The 23,716-nt window shown below is 37.8% G+C and overlaps 1 protein-coding gene across 1 annotated transcript; it reads right to left on the bottom strand.

Moving 5' to 3' along the window:
* Window positions 1-662: 662 nt before the first annotated feature.
* LOC128680147 (fibrillin-1-like) lies at window positions 663-23,716 on the bottom strand. Its single transcript, XM_053762990.1, has 28 exons — window positions 23,504-23,716; window positions 17,607-17,790; window positions 16,022-16,100; window positions 13,735-13,863; window positions 12,767-12,839; window positions 12,316-12,449; window positions 11,763-11,886; window positions 11,133-11,297; window positions 10,609-10,791; window positions 10,053-10,202; window positions 9,504-9,606; window positions 9,330-9,385; window positions 8,897-9,025; window positions 8,342-8,485; window positions 8,033-8,192; window positions 7,069-7,754; window positions 6,508-6,720; window positions 6,160-6,273; window positions 5,477-5,653; window positions 5,250-5,399; window positions 4,606-4,763; window positions 4,318-4,413; window positions 3,731-3,858; window positions 3,374-3,513; window positions 2,947-3,091; window positions 2,627-2,747; window positions 2,196-2,320; window positions 663-1,673 (listed from the first exon to the last, which is right to left on the bottom strand). The coding sequence occupies exons 1-28, from the start codon at window positions 23,553-23,555 to the stop codon at window positions 1,508-1,510; spliced, it is 4,284 nt and encodes a 1,427-aa protein (XP_053618965.1). The 5' UTR covers window positions 23,556-23,716; the 3' UTR covers window positions 663-1,507.

Raw genomic sequence — 23,716 nt, 5'->3', positions numbered from 1 at the left:
ACTTGTCTGGATAACGGCGCTCTATTATTTTCTGTTTTTGTATTTCTTTTTAGTCATTGTGCAAAGTTTTAATCCTCCTATATTCCCATGTAATTGGGTAAATACTTCGATTATAATATTATTTGAGTAAAATAAATATTTAAATGGGATAGTCTGTGATAAGCTTAAAGACGAAAGATTTTTGGAGTAAAATAAAAAAAACGGGTCTCTTATTTAGAATAGTTCTAATAATATTCACAAAAATTTCACGTAATTTTGAGTAGACTTTGAAGTTTCGATTGTTTCTGTCAAAATAATTAGGTGAATTAGCACAAGTAGTTTGTAGTTTTGAATAATTTTTGAAAATGTAGCTTGATCGAATGATCTGCAGTTTTTTAAATTATTTATATGAAAATTTTCATTTTGACATAACCCCTTTTCTTCAGAATTTTCCCAAAATGTAGGGTCAGTACAGCAAGTATGTCATATTAATATATTCTGATATAGGTATGTTTATTTTTTTATTATATATTCAATATAATAATATGGTTATTTATAGAAATTTCCTCAAATATATATATATATTGTACATTTTTGTTCAAAGTTACAAAAGATATATTATACATATTTACTTACCGTATGAATGCAGTCTGTTGAGAATGTAGAATAAATAAAAATCATTATCAAATAGCATATTGCTTTATTTTAAATATATCATTAAGTACCTTATGTAGGTAGGTACCTTTAAACATGTACCTAGTCCGTAAATAATAAAAATAAAATAGTTGAAAATTACTTAAAATATATATTTTAACTCATATTTACAGAACATATGGCACAATCCTATTTAGATGTAAGTACTTAGAAATTAGAATTACTGTTCATTATAGCTATTTTACATTGAAGTAGCTGCACCCCGGGGCTACGCGCCCGTGGGAATTTCGGGATAAAAAGTACCCTATGTGTTATTCCAGGTTATGTTCTATCCGTGTACCAAATTTCATAACAAACCGTCCAGTAGATTTTGCGTGAAAGAGTAACAAACATATACACATACCTACATCCTCACAAATTTTCGCATTTATAATATTAATAGGCTAATAATTAATACTGTTAAGGACACAGGAAGAAAAATAATCGAACCATTGTGATACAAGCGTGAACAAGACTCCAAAAAAAACCTAAAAAATATAGGTAAGCGTAGCCACATGAGACAGAACTATTCAATACGCCTCTATCCTTGAAAAAGTCAGCACACGATGCGGGACAATAGATGTTAGCGTTCTGTCCCGTTTCTCCTTATGTGTTTCAAATACGCGTTTCTCTTTCTCATATGAAGATTATGTTTTCTATAAATTTATCTGTCTATAAGCATATTTTCCTATCTTCTAACACACAATAGTGTGGGACTTCCTTCATGGTGCGGACTCGACCACATATAGCTATGAATAGAATACTTCGTAACATATATCAAGCTTATTTTTCTCTAAGCAATAACTATAAAATATAACAAAATTTTCACAACAAACTAGAATTCGTATTCCGAGACGTGTATGAACAACTTAGCCACAGCTATACCCTCGAACTGATCGCGACTGTACAATTCCATAGACAATTCCAGCTCTATGCTCTGCGGGCCAATCAGCGGCCTCACCAGAGACACCGCTACTTGATACGCGTTTTGTTTCACCAATCTGAAAACAAACATTATTAGACCGTTTTTGAAACTGATATTCAAATCATCTGCATAAAAAAATGTATATGAGACAAGATGTTACATACAAATTGCATAAGAAAATATATATATGTGGCCGTCCAAATCAAAAGGGACCTTACGGCGGCTGGCACTTAGGTCTTTATTGCCGTTGTTCGAATACAAAACAACGGCAATAATGGCGTAAATGCCGGACGTCATAAAGTCCCTTTTCATTTAGACGGCCACATATTGTTGATGCTCATAGCACTAGCACTTCTGTGGATAATAATATTGCTTAAGTATATAATATTACATTAATAAAACTACAAAGAAGACATATAAGTTTATCTATAAGAGTAGAAAACGGATTTTATGATTAAAGAACTAAAATTTTTGACCATTCTCAAGCTCCCAGTGTCGTCAGCCACGCGCAGCCTCTAAGTCATATTATGTCATAAACATCAGAACAACTTTATGAGTAGGTAAGCAGAAATTTAACTGTTGATTTAAGGACACTTACAAGAAATAATTAATATCTGCTTTCTCTTTCACTGAAGGCGGTGCTTTCACATCTACAAGTTTGAGTTGGAACTTCATGTGGGCATTGGGCAACTTGGATGGTCCTCGCATCGTGAACAGATCCACCTGGAATGGAAAACACATTTTCATACAAGATGAGTGTGCTATATTGACAATTACCTAATGGTTCGCGCTATAAACCCTGACCCTGAGTGCGTAATGCGACTTTGCTATTAACATCTCACCATCTAGTCAATTCGATCTGAGATGCAGCGGACCAATCACACTGCGCCATTGTGACACTACGACAACCACACCTCAATATGATTGGTTCGCTGCGACTCACTTCGAATCGCCTATCCAGAATCCCAAAATTCCCACAGTAACAAAGCCGCAGGGCATATCTATGAAATAAATAAACAAGTCGCTGACCTTAGACTCAGGTATGTAAAGGTTGGAGACGAAGGTGATGTAATTGTAGGAATATGTCAGAGGCTGATGGGAGCAGTCCCAGTCGTTAGGGGGACAACGCTTCTCTGTTCTCGTGCAGCGACTGAAAGATAAATAAATACAGGTTGACTTTTTAGACATAGCCATTATTTTGTCATGATCAGTCCATGATACTGAACAACTTTTCGTAGGACAGCAAACCTGAAATCACGTAAAAGAATCTGCTGATCCATACAAATTCAAATACCTAAGGTTTCGAGAAAACGTACTGAGTTACCAATGTAATTCACAAAACAACTTACTTTTTGCTCTCCAATTGATATCCTTTAGGGCACATGATTCGATGGCACCGGTAACCACCTCTGGTGTTTTGGCACACGTCACTAGTGCCTCCATACGAACCATCTTTGGCACAAGTCGCTTCGCCTGTTTCACATTCATCTATGTCTGTAATGATACAAGGCGTTTTATTTGAAGATACGCCTTTAAATGCTAAGATTAAAAGCAATTGGCTGAATTGGACATGTTACGAGAGACGACATTTAGTTAAAAAGAGTTTTAAAATTAAATGAAATGGACGGAGATGACATAGCACAAGAAATCATGACTTGTTAAATTCAGGTGTGCCGCAGGGCAGGCATTTAGGGCCAATGCTTTTCATAATTTTTGAATTTTCGTACTAGAGTAAATTATTTGTCAGTCTTATTTACACTTATAGTCACGACTTACCTATACAGCTCCTCTTGTCCTCTGCGAGCCTATAGCCGGAAGGACAGCTGCACCGGTAGCTGCCTGGTTCGTTCAAACACCGGCCAACGCACAACATTTTTGATTTAAATTCCACACACTCGTCGACATCTGAGCAGGTTCTAAAAAATATTGTTATTATGAACAAATGGCTGTATTCTGCTAAATTTCTTCAAGTCAACTGATAGGTTGACTGTTGAACTGGCAGGCAGGCATAATATAACATCCGAATCTTCTGAATTTTAAGATTTATTCGCTGCCCCGGACTTTGCGATGTCATAGCCGCGAATGCGACCTGGATCATGCGGAGATGAGGGAGAGAAGTTATGTTAGATTTACCTATTGTCAGCATTCAACCTGTAGCCCCTGTGACAGGAGCACCGGTAGGTTCCCCAAACATTGTTGCACTGTTGCTGGCAGAGAGAGCCTGATCTGGCTTCCTCACACTCGTCCACGTCCACGCATATCTGGTGGGGAAATATGATTAGTGTTATGTCGCAGTCTTCTTTTTTTCTTGTGGTTATGGCTCCATAGTTCGCCAAAACGATGATTTTGCCAACATCAAGATTGATGTTATAATGTCAATACGGTTGTCATGTTGTTTCATCCAGTCGGACATTCAGTGCATGGAATTAGTAGGTACTCCGGAGTAATGTACCTATTAATTCCATGGTTCAGTGTGTAACCTAAAAAAGGACAACCTTAGAACAATAAAGTGAAGGGACAACTAAAACACTCAAATGCCAAAGTCATACACAAGTGACTGCTGTTATACGTAGATAATAGTGGCTAAACAGAGACAGCAATTAAAACGAGCTTTTATTTCAACGCCAATTTTAATATCGACACTGAGGCACTGAATTCCCTTATGGATGGATAACAATCACAGTATCTATAAAAATATTGTAGAAAATATAAAATTATACCATTTCATTGACTGGAGCTGATCTGAATCCAGGGTGGCACTTGCATTTGTATGAACCCATTGTATTTATGCAGTCAGCATTCTGGGAGCAGAGCGGCTGAAAAAAATAAACATTAGCTGCTTTACGAGGCTACACACAAAATGACGTCACTTTTCCTTTATAAGTATTATTGATATTGAAGTATAAATGTACCCGGACTGCGTGCATAATAGGGACCTCACAGCGGGTTATCCGGTAGCCATAAGAGAGAGAGAGTTACCACCGCCCTTAGATAAGAGAGAGAGATACCATGCTGCCAGCCGCTCGGCACTCGTCTATATCGGCGCACTCGTGGTCTCCCACCAGCTTATAGCCCTTAAGACACCCGCAGGAGTATCCTCCAGGAGAATTGGTGCAGATCTGCAACGGCCCGCATTTTGCAGCTCCGGTTACACATTCGTCGATATCTGATAGAAAAAATCGAAGATTAGGATTATTACAACGTCATCACGGTTTAAGCATATCCTACTCGTGCTATATCAGTTTGTATACCAAACTGACTAATAGTTATTATTGACTACCGCTTGCTTCCAGTGAAGGAAAACATTGTGACCTGCACGTTGATTGACAGTTTAAGTTCACTAGTGTGTATGCAACTACTTGCCACTAGAAATATAGGTACCATAGTAGTCATAAAAGTTATGTCAGATGGCTTTAAGTGAATTGAATAAAATCTAAAACGAAAGATGACGACATTTACCTATGAGTATGTAGTGTCCAAATGGATCAACAAGAGCAAGAGCCCGCGCCCCCCAGTTATGTGTGATATAAAAGCAGTACTGAAGTTTTTTTTTCACTAATATGATATGACAAAGTTACTGAAAGTTCTACATTTTTCCATTCGGCATGTTTCATTCCGCGGACTCTGTCCCTCTAAAAAATACTAAGTGTACCTTCACATGTATTGTCGTCTCCCAGCCTGTAACCCCACGGGCACCTGATCACGGAACCCCTGTCTTCGACCTGGTGTATCTCCGGCTCCACATACTGGTGGCCTATGGACCCGTGGCTGATGGTCTCTTCTGGGTCCGGTGGCGGGTATTCTGGTAACATGGATATAAAAACTTACTGCAGTAGATGGTAAAAATGATGTGGAAAAAAGTGATGCATGTCTACTTACCACGTTCATTAGCGTATCCAGTCGGAAACATGGTGGTGTTCCTAATCTGAACACAACGCTGTCGTATCTCATCCAGTCTCCAGTTTGGAGGACACTCGCAGCGGTAACCACCGTCCGTGTTTACGCAGATCTCCACTGCGGCGCAGTTGGCTTGCCCGTTTATGCATTCGTTGATGTCTGTCAAAACAGTACAGAGGAGTAAGAGAAGTTCACAACTTCTCTTGGATGGCACGAGGCGAATAAGGTACACGTAGCCTTGCCAGCTGATTGGCAGCAATAACATTCCCAAGGAGGGGTAACGTCAGGCAGGCAGCCGATAAAATCAGACTAATGTTTACAATTTAAAGGTTTATTTTTACACTGACCCCAAGATTTTAAGCGTGACAATCCCGAATGAAACTTGGAAAACGTGAGGATGAGAATGAGCTACTTAATATGGTTATTTATCATCACATTTGCGCCATGTTATAATCGTATGCACTTTTCAGCAAATCTATAGCTATTGGAAACTGGAAAAAGAGTCACTAGATGTAGAAATTTTTAGACAAGTAAACATAGCAACAGCGTCTGAAATGTACACTAGACCACTACTGATGTTACAAAGTTAAAACAAAATGAAAAGCAAATATATTCGTTGGAAAATTTTAGAAAGATCATTAATTAGTTATTATTACATAACTTACCTTCACACTTCCCACTCTTAGAGTTGTGGTGGTAACCAACATCGCACAAATACCGAGGTTTGAAGGGTCGGGTGACCCGCGGTCGATAATCCGGATAGCCCCAGAAATATTTTGCTGAAAATTATAGCAAACATACGTACTTATAAGAGCAGTGTATTTACAAAAAAATATATTAGCGTTCAAACTTGTTGGAACAAAAATATATCTGTAGTTTCAGATTGAGTTGTCTTTTGCCTTACTTACTTGAAATCATTAGACAAATAAGTGTTCAACGATTGTAGGAACCAGATGAAATACAATAGTAATAGAAATAAAAACATTTTTTTCCAGTAACATGATAATACATACGTGGCTCCGTGGTTGTAGAAGTTGTTGTCGGGGGCGATGTGCTTGTTGTAGTCGATGATGTAGTGGTTGGTGCTGGTATGACGTCACACGCTCCAGTACTGATGTCCCTACGGAATCCAGCCGCACATTCACAAAGGTATCCACCCATTGTGTTGATACATACTTCGGTGAGGCCGGAGCAACTGTGGCGATTGGTGGCGCACTCGTCGATGTCTGTGGAGGAACAGATTTTACCAAATTCTTGCTCTCCTTTCCTAGTTAAAGAGGCCATGACAACAGGCGATCCCATTGTAGTATAGGCTTGAGGTGTTAAAAGAAGTCCGATAGTCTTCTATGGTGGTCATGGCCGACCATAGCCAAGCGGGTTGTAAAAAAAAATTTTCTACGGATGTAACTAAGTAAGAATGAATGTGTATACTCTATCACATAATTTGTCTACTATTTAGATTTCGATGAGATTTGGGAGTCGTATACAGACACAGGGATTTTTATCTTGATAGTCCCACAAAAGCAAGCAAGTATTCAGATAAATATTAAATGTGAAAACATGAAGTTATTTACCGAAACAAGCACCAAAGTCGTTCAGCTCAAATCCGTACTGACACGTGACAGGTTTCTCATTTATTTTAGTCCATTCATTCTTAGGCACATCACCAGTATCCACTATCACTGAACCATCTTGAGTAACTGTGCCATCTACTACAGCTGTTTTCTCACCAACTTTTACATCGACTATTGTTGGTTTAACCTCTGATTCTGTTGGTTGGAAATTGGTTTCGGTTTTTGGTTCATTCTGTGATGGTTCATTTACAGTTGGAGGAGGAGGATATGGTTCATAAGTTCTTGATTGATCTGGTTCTTTATTATTTGATTCGTCTTCTGAACTTGGTTTTTGTGACTGGGTAGAAGTTTCAGGAATTCCTGGTTCTTCCACTCTTGTTTGAGGAATCGTTTCTGCTGGATTATTTCGTTCAGGTTCTGGAGACTCTGGTTCACGATAATTTGGTGAAGTAATTTGGTGCTGAGGTTGCGAAGGAACTATTTCATTTGTTCTTTCATCTGGCCTTTCTGGTTCTCTCTCAGATGTATGTAGTACTGCTGGTAGTTCTGGAGTTGGAGCGGGTTCTGTAGGTCTTGTTGAGGGTGTTGTTTGTGGTGGAGGAGTTGGTGCCACCGATGTGCTAGATGTTGGTTTCACTTCATCGGGTTTTGGTGGTGCTGCCGAATTTGTTTCGTTAACTTCCTCTCTGTAAAATGTTAATTTATTAATGACCAACAAATAACAATAAATTCATAACAATGTAATTATATTGTTGGTTAGAAAATAACTTACTTCTTCTTCTTGTAATGCTTCTCCATTACTGGAGGTTGGCTGGTTAATATAGAACATACGTTATATATTATTTTAATTAAATCAATCTTACGACTGTAAAATTATTCGTATTTTTTCGGAAACATGCGAAGATGAACGAGAACTCCTAAACTTTGTGATTGTAGGAGGAACCGGGAAAAGTGAGAGGCTTACTCAGAATCGTAATATTCGTATTCATATTCGGGAGCAGCCGTAGTGGTAGTGGTGGAAGCTCGCTTCCTGACACATCGGAAGGACCCTGGGATATTGACACAGTTGTATTGCGGTCCGGCCCGGGCGCAGTTGTGGGTCCCGAGCGAGCACTCGTCAATATCTGAAAGTCAAATTTCAAATTAATATTACTTAAAAAGGCTACAAGTAGTTTGTACCTATTAGAAACGACCACAGCTGAGAAGCAACGAGCAAATCCATTGACAAACCATATCACAGATTGTTGTCTTGTTTCACTGCCTCTTTCCTCACCTTCGCAAACGCCGGTAGCATGGTGGAGAATGTATCCCGTGCCACAGGACAGGAACCTGACGCAGAGGAACGAACCCACAGTGTTGTCGCATCTCTGGGACTCTGGGATGCAGTCGTGCTGGTCTGTGGCACACTCGTTCACGTCTGGAATTCATGTAGGTAAAGTAGGTAGGAAAGGATAAACGACATTGTGAATTGTTTGCTAATATCGAGGCAAAATTTCTTGAATCAGGGTACGTATATATGAATATTTAGACGAGTGAAATAAAAGAAAAAACTGACTTTACAATTTGTCGTAACTATATATATATATAGTTACGACAAATTGTAAATTGTAAATGTATATATATATACTTACGACAAAAATGTAGATTATATATAAAGATAATGTTAATAATATAAAGAATCTAAACAATGTAATTTTAGAGTTTAGAATAGGATTCGAATCTTACTATTAAGACTACCATCGCTTCAATTGTATTTTCATTTATATGAATACTTTAAACATAACACTCCCTATTTTGAACAGGTGTGTAAAATATCAGCAAGACTCACCCACACAGGCTCCAGTGGTAATGTCCAGCTCGAAGCCGAGCTTGCAGTGGCACTCGTGACTGCCGTTCGTGTTCAGACAGTTCTGGTGCTGGTCACAGAGGTGAGTGCCTTCCACGCACTCGTCGATATCTAGAAGCAATTATAGGTTTATTATATATACACTAATAATATATAGTAACAGCACAGCTGACCAACCTGCTTGGTTTCTAGTTCTAATAAAGTACCTAGTCGAATTCCTAACGCCTCCACTCCGCGCAAGGCAAAATGGTCCGGTTAAAGACATGGAACTGAATTTGCAAATAGTGCAATATTTGAATTTTATATTTACAGCTGGCTTCCACCTTCTTTTATTGCATAATTACCAGAGATCCTGAGTTGGTCAAATCTTCTCTGGACTGGTAGTTAACCAACGGGTTTATGGAAATAACATTACCTTCACACACGGAGGTTCCTGGCTTAATCCTCATTCCATCAGGACATTTTCCATTCCTGTAAACACAATTAGACAAAGCAATTACACCCTTGAACAAAATATTATTGAACACATCAGGGGACTTAAAGGTATGTATAAGTATGTAACCTCATCAAAGATTTTGCCATGATTTACCTTGTCTTGTCGAATTTAGACTTGCAATCGTATTGGCCGAGTTGGTTCACGCAGACCTGGTCTGGTCTGCAGATGTCTGTGCTGTCTTCGCATTCATCGATATCTATAAAACATACAGTGGACTAAATAAAAACATTACGGTAAAGATAAAGTTGTTAATTCCATTCTTCAACTGCGCCATGAAATCAGACGTTGTAAAGCGAAACATTGAGCGACTGTGATATGAATCCTAAAACAACTCATCATTCAGTAGTCAGAGTCATCTGCTCGTTTGCCACGAGTTCTACCCATTCGTAACTAGTAACTACCCAATTTGACTCGGACTGAAAAAACAACTTTACATTCTATCAAGATAATTAAGAAATTAAATGAGAGCGCTGCTGTCTCCTGTTGACTGGTAACACTGAATGTACGAGTATATATATTACCATTTTATTTGGTATTGCAACGATTAAAATATGTAGTTTGTCAAAAATCCGTTTTCTTCACTTTCTTGACAGACTGTGCTCATGTGGTGCACCCATGGTTCTGGTAAATTAGGCAACTTACCTTCGCATTTATTAGTTCTCGCGTTAATCTTGAAGCCAGGAGGGCAATGTCTGGAAGCCTGGTCCTGGCAGTAGAAGGAGCCCCTGGTGTTGATGCAGAATTGTGAGATGAGGTTGCAATCGTGCTTTCGACTGGCGCATTCGTCTACGTCTGCAATAAAAAAATACGTCTATGGCACTTCATAAGCATCTCACTAGATGGTAGAAATTAAGTACGAAATCGTATATCTTTGCCTATTCTATTTTTTATTCTTTCTCAGCATATTTCGTTCTTTAAACGAACGAAGAAATATATCATGCGTGCTGTGTGGCAAAAATATATGAGAAAAATATTTTGTTATTTTGCTCGTAGCCGATTTTAGGTTTCGTTGTATGAATCTGACACAAATGTCACCTATAACTATAATCATGGAATTAGTAAGTACTCCATACGTAGTACCTACTAATTCCATGACTATATTGACTAATACATTTGAATTAAAGGTTACATGAATCCTTGCTTGACTGAAAGCTCTAGCCAAGTTTATGGGATTCTCAGTGGCTTCGCCAATTTGTACCTTCACACTCTTCATTGAATCCCGTTCGGAAACCTGGAGGACATCTGTCCTCTACCGGCGTTTTCATAGTACTGGACAAGTTAATAGGGTTTCCAGTGACCCCACCACATTTGTATGCTCCGATGGTGTTCTCACACAAGTAAGAAGGGCATGGTGGGTGTGGCAAAGCACATTCGTTTATATCTGAAATGAAGAAAAACGTATTGATTTTCTAATCATTTTAGTTCCTATAATCTGCAGCATTGTTTGAGAGATAAAGATGACCATACGCCAGCAGGATTCAAGCTTGAATCTTGTAATGACCTCTTAAGTCATGTGTTGGTTTTCATAGACCACCACTTGATTCTAGTGAAGAGTAACCTGCATATTGGTAGATTATATTATATATAGTTTACAAGAGAGTTATATGATCGTTCTGATTGACACTAGACTACAGTCATCACCAAGTTTAGATAACTTTCGCCGACTTGAGAAAGATCTGAAACAAGAGTGACCTTTATCAATTAGCACTATTGTTTACTCACCATCGCAGGCACCATTTTGGATGTTCTTCGCAAATCCTGGTGGACAGAAGCCTTTATCTGTGGTGGTGTTCTTCTTTGGTGGTATACATTTGTAGGAACCCCGGACGTTGACGCATTCGTCTCCAGGGAGGCATACGGGAGGGTTCAGCAAACACTCGTCCATGTCTATGAAGATTATACATAAATTTATATTTAAAAAAATGGTAAGCCCTTCTGGCATAATAGGGACCAACACTGTTTGAATGAGTTTCTTTCGGCATTTCTTCTCAGCAGTGGTCGTTCCGAAATGCTAGTAGTTTGTAGCTTTGGTAAACATCATTTAATTTAGAATATGACGTGAAAAAGTGCCTGTGAAGGCCTAATTTCTGAATAAATGATTTGATTTTGATTTTGATTTTGAAGAAGCGAAACGTTATCTTATAAGCTCATAATTCAAATGTCGCATCGATCAACTTTATCTGAACGTTTTACCGGTTGCTTCCACCGGAAACATAGCTTAGAAACACAGGATCAGCTATCTTCATATATATCTTCATACTTCAATTGGATTTTGCAGCTCAAATTTCAATAAAGTGATAGTAGAGAGTAGTAGTATTGTTGGCTTGGCTTCAACGCAACTTGGCTTCTTACCTTGACATGACTTTCCATCTGGCATAAGCTCATAGCCCCTGCGACAAGAACACTTCACTTCCACGCCATTGTCGTTACACTTGTGTTGACACGGGTTGCGTGGTTTGCATCGGTTCTTCACTACCTGCAGTGTGTCAGATTTTGTAGTCCACGATTTTGATGCTCAGGTCGATAAAAATAACATTTGTGGGAACAAGATGATGATTGTGACATTCACGAGAGAATCCTCCCATGGATGTCGTATGAAGTGACTTAGGGACACCTAGCCTAGGCAGCTGATGGCAACAATAGCATTTCCAAAGAGAGTTGACGTCAGGTAAGCAGCCGGTTGTAAAATCACAGCTAATAAAGGTTCTTTTCAAGCTAACCATGGGTATCGCGGCATCACAGCCCCTAATACAACGGGATACATGTGAATAAGAGGGTGAGAGATCCAATGAGAAGGATCACAATGTCATACGGCGTAAATGCACCATTTGTAAATATTTTTTTTGTAATTTTGTGCAAAAAATTTTGAATAAATAAATAAGGAGCACTAAAAGCCGACAAATACCTCAATACAGTTTCTCCCATCAGGCATCAGCATGTACCCTGGGTTGCATTCGCACTTGTAAGAACCCGGGACAGGTATGCAGTGGTGTGCACACAGCTCGTTGGGGGCGTAGTCTTCACAAACTGATGCTACCACTGTAAATGTATGCTTATTTATTTGTCTATTAACAAATTCATGTACACAAAATATAGCCTATGATAATTACACATGGAGTATTTGTATAAAGGTGCTGCTCGTTTCGAAAGAAATATCTTCCAGCAGATTCGAAAGAAGAAAAATTTGCTGTGTTTATTTAGAAGACCAAAGACATTAGAATGTATTGGTATCAAAAAGAAGTTATGATTTCTATAAAAGATTTTTACGAAAATTTCATGTTGCCGGCAGTTGTTAATTTTACAGCCGCTAGGGTTAATGACAGAATATTATTACACATATCATTAAGAAACCTTACCTTCATCTATGGATCTCGACAACGTCACTGGTCCAGGGACATTACTCTTTTGTTTCTGTTCTTTAGCAGCTTTCTGTAAAACAATTATATTATAATGTGAAGGAATACATATATAATTAGCAGTAATATCCTACTTACTAGGTTAATTGAATTGCAGATCGGTCCCTTACTTATCTATATATTTCTCATCTAAGCTTTTCCTCGGTTCCACCTCAGCCGTTGAGCCCTTTAATACTTCTTCATCTCCTGTGACACGGTCGTCAGTATCTTTAGTTATCAGACCATTGGCACGCATATCACCCTTGACGACATCAACCAGCACTTGAGTTTGTCCCTTATTTGCTTTGCCAGGCCCATTGGTAACATTTGTTGTAAGATCATTGGTACGGATATTGTTCTTGAGAACATCAAAACATCACTTCTGCTGGGCCGGGACGGGAATGGCAGAGACGTTTTTTGTCTACGTGTTTGCTGGTATACGCAAGACGTGGCGGTATAAGCGATTCCTTATCCAACACCACTAAACAGCGACAGTGCTGTTTCACCACTCAACGCCTTGCTTGCTCATCTGACTAATGTTGACATTTTTTAATAAGTTAAATCCCAACTAATATTGAAAGTAAGTTTGGTGGTTTATTACCTCTTCACGCATTGTCTACGCAACCAATTCTCTTGAGATTTCGCTTATGTGTAATTTAGAGTATGGAGAAGAATATATAGGGTACCTTTCATCCCGCAAAAAAGTGTTGTTCCCGTGGGATTTGCGAAAAACCTGTATTCTATCATAGATGGCGCTCATTATAAAAACACTAATGGCTCGGTGTGTATTTTAAATGCGCTATGGACATTTTATTTCAACCATCCCAAACTCATTTTAACACGAAGAAAAAACTGTTTCCGAAGCTATTTAAGAGGACGAAGTGTGAATTGTTATTGCGTTTTTATAATAAAGTATTAAATATCAATACCTTACAACATTTAGCGAAGGCATTAGCTGGCAGGAGGTCCTCAGCACTCCCCGCGGTCACTGTCACTTCGCACTCCGCCTCGCCTCGACCTCCCGCGGAGGTGCCTCGGATACACTCTTCGCAGCACCTCTAAAACACAAATATATTTTGATTGTCTTTAAAATACACAATAATTATCAACATTATATTACGCCAATATCAAATATAAAATTAACTACACATACACACTTAAGCTATTTGTTAAAATTAAAACTAAAATAATAAACATTAAATTAATTTAAATAAAAAATTGACACTAAACCGCCGTCGTCGTGCGGTAAAGTTCCCAGAAGGCTGGCGACATATCGTCTTTGTATGGCCAAACTCAAACGTTGGCCAAAATAGTCACCAGCCCTTGGGTCCCCGGAGACATCGACCAGGCGTGCGGAAATTTCTTTGTAAAGGGTTTTTGCATCCGCACCCCAAGGTCCCAGGGTCTCTACAGCAAAAATATGTATGGCTCTCCCAGAGATTCATATTAACGCCTTTTGCCGGACTCTGCCCCCAACGCAGCCGCACCAGCCTTACAGGCAGTCGTTGCTACGTGGGATGGAGCTACTGTATCCACGCACGTCGCATCCCACACCATCGACCGCCCATTTTCCCACGGAATGAGTGTCATGCCGTCAGGAATTATTTTAGTTTTAATTTTTAATTTTAATAAATAGCTTAAGCGTGTAGTTAATTGTTATGTGTAGTTAATTTTTCGATATTGTTGATAATTATTATGTATTTTAAAGACAATTAAATAAATGGCTTCTTAATATAGTTTGATCAACGTTTTATTAATCCTGTTGGTTCCCTAGCTACTGGAAGTATTACATAATCTGGAAGCTACGTAAGTCTTAAAGAATTGATATTTGGTATAAAAAGTGACCTGCATGGTTTTTCAAATCCTATGTACCTAGCTTTTTTTCTTTGACATTTTAGTAAGTTGCGACGTTCGTGTCATTTAGTATGGAGCGTGTGTACGAGTCCAAAAATAGATGATTAAATTTTTGTCAAAACCTTTGAAAGCATTGTGCCTGCGACACAAGCATCGCTTAGTGCAGAGTCCACAGTCCAACTTATAAATTGTAAATCTAACTACTAAGATGATTCTGTCAATTATTGTACTTTTTTTCTTTGGTGAATAAAGTTATTATTATTGTCATTATCACAGTATTTTTTTCACTGGTGTTTCTTTTAACCTTCGAATAGTCATCAAAACGAATAATTCTCAACTAGCCTATTATCTGATCGGCGCATTTGCACTGGTTCGTGAGGTTACATAAGTACATGGTTTGTTTGAGTTCCTGGCTGTTCCTGGGTTCATACATAATATGTTCTAGATACTTCGAACCCTCCGTCGGCATTCGGCTATAAGTTTATTTGTTATACAAATAAAAAAAAACCTCGACTTTCAACATTAATTTCGCTACAACTTTTGAACGGCTGAACCGATTTTGACCAAACATATCTAAGAACCACCGCATAAAAATTAGCTATCGAACATAAAAACCGCATCCAAATCGGTTCACCTGTTGATGAGCTACGGTGCCACATACACAGACAGATAGACAGACAGACAGACACACTTAGTGGTCAAACTTATAACACCCCTCTTTTTGCGTTGCTCTAAAACAAAGGTTGGGAAAGCACTGATAAACCAGTAGGTAACTGGGTAATTAGGTCCTTATCATCAGAGATAGGGCGGACGAAATGTTTGCGTGTCTGTGTCAACATCAGACATTCCTTTATTCTGTTGCCAAGTTCATCTCTATATTAAAACTGTAACTTCGTATGTATGTATGTAATTGTAAGAGGTGAATAGGGATGACCCGAAGGAAAAGAGACGCAAGGAAATAAAGGGATTGTGGTGGGAGATGTGTCCGTGTGTCTTAGAGCCAAAACAAAATGAAAAGTTACCAAAACAAAAGTGTATTGCACCGTCAAATTTGACTCTGATTTTACTGTAATGATTTTTTTTGTACCTTAAAGTTGACGGTGCAACCCAGCCTTAGTAATGTATCTTAAGTTCAAGCTGGCTGCTCCCAACTATCCACAGTGACGTGTTGTGATCTGAATCAATTTGCTGTAACTTTTAAAATAAAATTTATTAATAAACAAAATATTATTATATATTTACTAATAATAAAATATAATTCATATTTTGTGACAACCCTGACTGCATTCTCGCCGCTGGCGGCACCTTTAGCGAGTCCGTCTTACAACTATATGAAACTCATTAATCTGTGATAATACTCACTAGTCCTGATGGAGTAACAGCGTCACACCGGTTCGTGCTTGACGCTATATCTACAGCTGCGTCGCAATCTTGCAGTTTTCTAAAACAAATACATATTTATCACTTAAAACAAATAATAATTATCTTGAAATCCTTGACTGTCATAATTGTCAGAGGTGTCATTAAACACACATTGTTACTTCGAAGGCTGTTTAATGATAGAATTGTTAAAATTAATCTATAAGTTTTGAAGACTGATATTATACAATATAGTATCAGGATCATTTTCGCCAGGACATGAGTTTTATTGGTTCATACAATGTATTTTCTATTTGTAACTTTAAAAATTAATTTCGAGCCTACCTTCTAAATTCACAAAAAAATAACTGCACACTTCGCTGCCGGTAGCGGGTGTTGCCACTAGAGTAAACTTATATTTTTTTAAATTGTTTATTTTATTTTAGTAAAGTGTATGTATTGTAATGTATTATTACTGTACTTTAGCATCCTTTACTAATTTACCATTTTGTATTTTATTTTTCTTTATTTATTACGTTGGGTACGTGTATGTAGCTACAGTCAATGTTTATATGTAATAAGTAATATATCACTCATCCTCACTGTTAATATACACACACACCATTCGCACACTGATTCAGGTCTCATCTGAAAATCAGCGTATCGCCGCTCTGGGTAATATGTGCACCGAGATGGGCCTTTTTGTATTGCTGCAAAACATTACACTTGCTCAATTGTGCTATGTGAATACTGTGTTTTATTTTGTGTTTTTAGTCTGGTTATGTATTGTGTTGTTGTTTTACAAATAAATGTTTTATCTATATTATCTATCTATTTAATATTAATTATTGAATAACAAAAATTCTTACAAAATCCAAACTGTCTCATCTATAATGTCTCATCCATTGATCAACCAAAAACAAATGCTAAATCTGTAATTTTTCTAGGTATCTTATTCTTAGGTATCTTAGTCACATAACATTGGAGCTTAGGGTCCCTTTTCATACTTTTTATCCTCGACATTCAGAAAATCTTTGACATTCAGAAAGCATACAAATAACACGATAGAAACGTCCGTATATTTTTACCCATATCGTGTAAGAGAGAAAACTCTTGGACGCAATAAAATTGCTACATTTTTATGTTTCATGGTAGACCCAGAATCCTTAGTCGTCAGTCCATTAGCACACATATTATCCTTGATGACTTCGAATCAGCTCTTCTTGAGTTTTGAGTCTTCCCATTCACATTTTTATTATTAGGAAAATTACCTTATTTTTGTTTGAATTAAACTATATTGAACCTTAACCTGACGACCTCGGTGGCGCAGTGCTAAAGTGCTTGCCTCTGTACCGAGAGGTCCCGGGTTCGAACCCCAATCGGGTCATGATGGAAAATGATCTTTTTCATATTTGTCATAAAATATAGTATCGTTGAGTTAGTATCCCATAAAACAAGTTTCGAACATTTATCTAAGTATGTCTCGAACTTACTTTGGGGCTAGCTCAATCTGTGCGATTTGTCCTTATACTCGTATAAGTATATTTATTTATTTTATTTACCTTTTAGGATTAAAATCTATACTCACTGATTGTGTCCCTTGCAGCATTCATCCATGGTGAAGATGCAGAAGGAGCTATACGCTGATGGCACGTCAGGGGGTATGGATGAGGAGCATTCTTCAGTGGTGTGGTTCTTGGCATACTTCACTCCCTGATTGCAGCACAGCTGGGTGATTTCCGCCATCTCCTCCGCCAGGGTTTTGGGTACAGCTGAAAAACATCATGGTAAATGCTTACATATTATAAAAATAAGTCGACGGTTCGGTGGCGCAGTGGTAAAGTGCTTGCCTCTGAACCGAGAGGTCCCGGGTTCGATCCCCGGTCGGGTCATGATGGAAAATGATCTTTTTCTGATTGGCCCTGATCTTTAATGTTAATCTATATGTGTATTTGTTATAAAATATAGTATCGTTGAGTTAGTATCCCATAACACAAGTCTCGTACTTTGGGGCTAGCTCAATCTGTGTGATTTTGTCCTAATAATATTTATTTATTTGTTGCGTCTGCCTGTCAGTATACATATACGTATTAAAGCGATTAACTCAAAAACCACCGGACGGAGTTTTGTACGGTTTTGACCAGTAGATAGTGTGATTCGCGAGGAATGTTTAGGTAGATGTATAATTTATGGTTTTGTCCGAAGCCGCGGGTCGCAAGTAGTAAATAAATTGTATGTGGCCGTCTTTCCAGTTCATATCTCATCCAGAGGATATCTTTGGCCATCCAACGGGACAATGTTGCAGGTTATACGGACGGATGGAACATGAGACGAGACTGACATTTTAACTAATTTTTGTCAGTTCTTTTTGTTTTCAGTAATTTGTAATATACAAAATAATATATAAATATAAATTGTAAATAAATATAAAGAAGCTGTTTTTAAATGGATCCGGCTTCAGGACATTACACACTAGAATTAAACCAGGAACACAGGCACAGATGACAGAGAGAGACACCATGCGGAAATTGTGCACTTTATTTATTTGATAAAGAATTGTAAATCGTGATAAGATAAAAAAATACGATAATATAATATTGCCGTTTGTCGTTGTACAATAAAAAATAATCCAGCTATAAAAACTTTATGCAAAAAAGCTACACTGACAATTGTGTCAGTGAAGTGAAGAATTATTGAATTCTTACACTCAAAACCGTGAAAAAATAATGTATTGGCGTGTAAAATATCTATACTATTATTATAAAGAGGTAAGCCTTTGTGAGTTTGTATGTTTGAAGTGGGTAATCTCCGAAACTACCGAACCGATTTCAACAATTCTTTCACCATTAGAAAGCTGTACATTAACCAAGATTGCTATAGGCTATACTTTATCTTAAAATTCCCACGGGAGCGAAGCCCCAGGCTATATCTAATATAAAATAAGCTACTAAATTAATTTGAATAAAGCTCTAGCTAAAAGCCAGTAAAGTAGTGATGTGTAATTTTCCCACTAACGTTCTATCAAAACATGTAATATTTCTTATCGATAGCTGATTATTTTATTAAATAAATAGATGTACCTCATTGAATTGATCAAATCACATAAAACATTTATGTCTAACGGTGATTGTCTATTTTGAATGTTGTGACCGAAGGCTGTGATCGCAAGGTCCTAGGTTCAAGTCCTGCTGAGCTCACTCGTCCATATAATGTATGTATTGTTGTACTGTAATGTACTCGTATATAATGTTGTACTATTTTTTATCACTCTCTTCTGTACCTACGTTTTACTTTTTTTTATGCGGTTTCTTCCGCAACCATTGAGCGACGCGTCGGGGCCCAGTGCCCGCATTCCTACTTTTTAACCGTCGACAAAAAAAGAGGGGTGTTATTAAGTTTGACCGATAATTTTGCCTGTCTGTCTGTGTACCTGGCACCGTAGCTCATCAACGGGTGCACCGATTTGGATGCCGTTTTTTTTATTTGATAGCAAATTTGTATGCGGTGCTTCTTAGATATGTTTGATCAAAATCTGTTCAGCCGTGCAATAGTTGTAGCGATATAAATATTGAAAGTCGGGGGTTTTTCTAATTTGTCTAACAAATTAACTTGTTCGTCTCCACTTCGTACGGTCGTCGGTATACCTAGTTGTCAGACCATTGTCACGCATATCATCCTTGACGACATCAAGCCAACACTTCTTGGGTTTACCCCTTCTGCTCTTATACAATATTTAGAAGACTCAAAGAATCTATACTTCAATCCATATTTTTACCAATTCTTAATATTATAAACACGAAAGTCCATCATTAACCGTCAAAGTGGAGCAATTAATTGTTGCGAATTTATTATTTTCTTGATCAAAAATAAATATTTTGCTAGATTTCGACGGGTAAATAATATCATAGGTAAGTCTTTGCCGCGTCCAGAGCAGTGGACAGCCGCTACTGAAATAATAAATCAAAAATATTATAAGCATAGTTGCATTTCTAGTTTTATGGCTATTATAAATTTTCCTGTAAGATGTCCCCGATACCTGACCCAGTTTATGGGACAGTTATTTCGATCATCTGTCTCATTCATATTTAAATAATGAACACTAAACATTTCGACTTTGTTTTAAGTAAAGTTTAATATAAAAAAAGTACTAACATGCGTTTAGTTTCCGTCCTGGAAAATGACTCTAAGTACTCTTGCGAATGTACGAGGTGACTGAGGCATTAGCCTTGACAGATAGGTAACCGGGAATACGCTCGAGAGATGATTAACGTCATGCAGCCGGTCATAAAATCAGAGCAGATGCTTCGAAATTCAATGGTTTATTTTTTTATGCTGATTCTGGGGTTCGGGGCGCCATAAACCATAACACGTGGAAGCTCTGTTGAACATTTATAGTCTAGTGAATTTTTTTTAATATTAGTCCAGTGGTTAAAACGCCCGCCTCCACATAGAATGGTCCCAGATACAAATCCTACTCGTGCCACATGAGTTGAGAGCATGAGAGTATACTAATGTGATGGAAAACATCATGAGGAAACCTGAACCCTAGATATCTCGTCATCTAGTATGTGAAGTGGGGAAGGCAATGGCAAGCCACTCCATTAATATTACGTATCTTTATCTTTCTGTGTGTTACATTCCACAAAATGGCCACGATTCTCAGCCATGAGAAATACGACTATAAGAAGATGACACAGTTACTTTCATGTTATAGGCAACGTTGTAATAATAACCCTGGTCTAATTTAGATAAGCTGTGGGTTGTGGGCAATGAGAAAGTCTGTTAGAACAGTGGTATAACAGGTTCAGTTATAGATGCTCTAGATTATCCAGAAATATGACCCAGAAAGTTAATAAATTGTGCGATGCTGTTCTGCGAGTGAAAAAATATAAGAATATGCAATAATAAGCTGCATCTCCTACCGATCGTAAAAGGCAATCAAAGAAAAATTCAGAATCCCAATTCTATCATGAAGCAAGCTGTCCTTTGTCTATATTGCTCATTCGAGGCTGTGACTTAAGCGAGGCGAGCTTATAATATCTGAACAGTCAGCTGAGATTTTTTTGCCGCCTGTCTGACGAAAACCCTCCCTAGGAATGATATTGTTGCGTTTGAGCCAATAAAATATCTCTTAGTCGCTCGTGCGACATCCACGGGTGGACATGGATTGGTGCTAATCTAGGGCGTAATCACACGCTATCCTCGATGATGACCTCGGTGGCGCAGTGGTAAAGTGCTTGCCTCTGAACCGAGAGGTCCCGGGTTCGATCCCCGGTCGGGTCATGATGGAAAATGTTCTTTTTCTGATTGGCCCGGGTCTTGAATGTTTATCTATATATGTATTTGTTATAAAATATAGTATCGTTGAGTTAGTATCCCATAACACAAGTCTCAAACTTACTTTGGGGCTAGCTCAATCTGTGTGATTTGACCTAATATATTTATTTATTTATCCAGCTAAGCCTGGTGTTCGAATTTCGCGACTCAGTCATGTTAGATGCACTAACCGAACAAACGCTAAGATGAAAAAGACTTATCGTACGCCTATTTATATTAGAAACTAGTAGCCTGTCCCGGCTTCGCTCGGGTAAACCCATAATAAATTATATGTAGGAATAATATGTGAAAGTTTGGATGTGAGTGAGAAGATATTTATTACTCAACTGGCGGCCGCTCCCGGCTTAGCTCGAGGTAAACCATAATAAATCATGTACTTAAATCTTCCTCAAAAAACACATTATCTATAATAGTTTTAAAGATATAAGCATATACCTATGTATTATATATGTTTATATCTATATGTTCCTATGAACAGACAGCGGGAAACTACTTTATTTTATATGTAATTATTACGCAAAGACAGATTTTAATGAAATTTTGAATTGAACCTGGTAAATCACACATAGTACCTACTTTTCATCTCGACATTCCCACGAGAATGAGGTCGGGCGCAAGTGTAATAGTTAAAACTACTCAAATATTCATTTTGATTTTTGTGGCATTTTTTTTTTTTATATTTATTTAAACGAATTTAAGTTGCTATATACATGTACAGTCGACAGCATATCAAATTGCCCTGCATGGACATCTACGTGACGGTAATAAAAGCCAATTTGCAATGATTGTGATTGTACACACAAGCAATGTCCAAACATGATTGGCGTGGATAAACATTTCTTTTAGCTCCTCACCACGACGTTAAAAACTCGTTTATGTGTTCAAATAATTACAGCCCAAGTGTCGACAGTTTTACAACATTGCATTTGCCAAGATCATGCAAAACTTGGATATTTATGTCATTATAATGTTTTAAGCAAAGTAAAACTCTCTCTTTTCACTGGTTTCTTTCGCGGCTGTAACTTTAAAAAAGTTCGGCTGTAATTTCACGATCTGGTTTCAATCAACTCTGTATGAGAACATTTTGTCGCCTATCAGATATCAAAGCTTTTTTTATCATTTAGTCTTCTTGTACGATATCCCCCTAGATATTCATCATTGTAGGGGCTGTCTACTAGAAATGGTCTTCTACCTACTACTCACAATTTTACTTCAATTCGAAGAATTTCTACTGCGTACTTTCATAAATTGTGTACATGAGTCTACGTAGAATATTTTTAGAATTTTCAGAATCCTATTCACAGTATTCATTAGCAAATCAAATTAAAGCAAGTCGAGCGAAAAAAAAAGAGACACGGCCGGTCGTACCATCCCTTTCTCGAAGCAATTCAGGCCAATTTCGAATCGCAATAACTTCATTTAGATTTTTTCGTTAAGCTTTCGGTGTGTCCTACTGCTGGGCCAAGGCGTCTCCTTCCTTTTTCCAAAAATCTATGTCAATATCCAGCCATCTCTTCCGCGTTATTTATTAGATATTCGAAAAAAAAAAACCTCGGCTTTCAAACCTCTGTCACATTATTGCAATAAAAGGTTAAGTACTGAAAGTCTAAGAAGAGCTAAGTTTAGAAGCGTTTGTGGTGTTCCATTTTGCAGAAGTTTTTTTTATAAACAATAGATATCAAACTTATACCTATAATATGTACTGAAAAATTGTGCATTTTTATATTTTACTAATTGCATCCCGGGGGCTCCCGTGGGAATATCGGAATAAAAAGTACCCTATGTATTAATCCAGGTTATATTCTACCTGTGTACCAAATTTCATAACAATCCGTCCAGTAGATTTTGCGTGAAAGAGTAACAAACATACACACATACAGCCTCACAAACTTTCGCATTTATAATATTTGTAGGAAGGATATAGGATTATATTTTGTTCTTGTTTTCAAGTGTGATGGCCAATGCCGTCAGAATCCTCACATTACCTTTTTTACACATTACATTACTATTTTTAATATATAGTTGAGTAAGTCTTGTTAATGCGTTGTTTTGAAATGTTTTTATTTAAGTAAAATTTTCATTCAATATAAAATAAAAACGTCAAAAACCCAACGCCAAAAACAGCCTAAATCATACGATTTTACTCACCACGAGCATCCCGATAAAAAACCACAAATGCAATAATCACAGAGAGCCACATTATCACAAACAATGCACTATAACTGTCTGTTGTCCTTGTCACACACGCCCATTAGAGCGAAAGGGATGGCGCACGAGGTATTTTTAAATTAGGAACGATCCATAGATCCTTAGCGCAGGAGTCCGACGTGAACGCGTGCGCAGGGCAGTCTATTTCGGTCA

The sequence above is a fragment of the Plodia interpunctella genome, chromosome 23 (assembly GCF_027563975.2).
Source record: "Plodia interpunctella isolate USDA-ARS_2022_Savannah chromosome 23, ilPloInte3.2, whole genome shotgun sequence".
Classification (NCBI taxonomy): Eukaryota; Metazoa; Arthropoda; class Insecta; order Lepidoptera; family Pyralidae; genus Plodia; species Plodia interpunctella.
This window is presented reverse-complemented; position numbering and strand designations above follow the sequence as displayed.

Excerpts from the sequence above, each read along its gene's own strand:
- LOC128680147 (XM_053762990.1), bottom strand. The coding sequence starts at position 23,555 with ATGTGGCTCTCTGTGATTATTGCATTTGTGGTTTTTTATCGGGATGCT. Across the intron at positions 16,101-17,606 it reads TGCTGCAAGGGACACAATCA|AAAACTGCAAGATTGCGACG; the intron begins GTGAGTATAGAT and ends TATTTGTTTTAG. Across the intron at positions 4,414-4,605 it reads GCCGAGCGGCTGGCAGCATG|CCGCTCTGCTCCCAGAATGC; the intron begins GTATCTCTCTCT and ends TATTTTTTTCAG.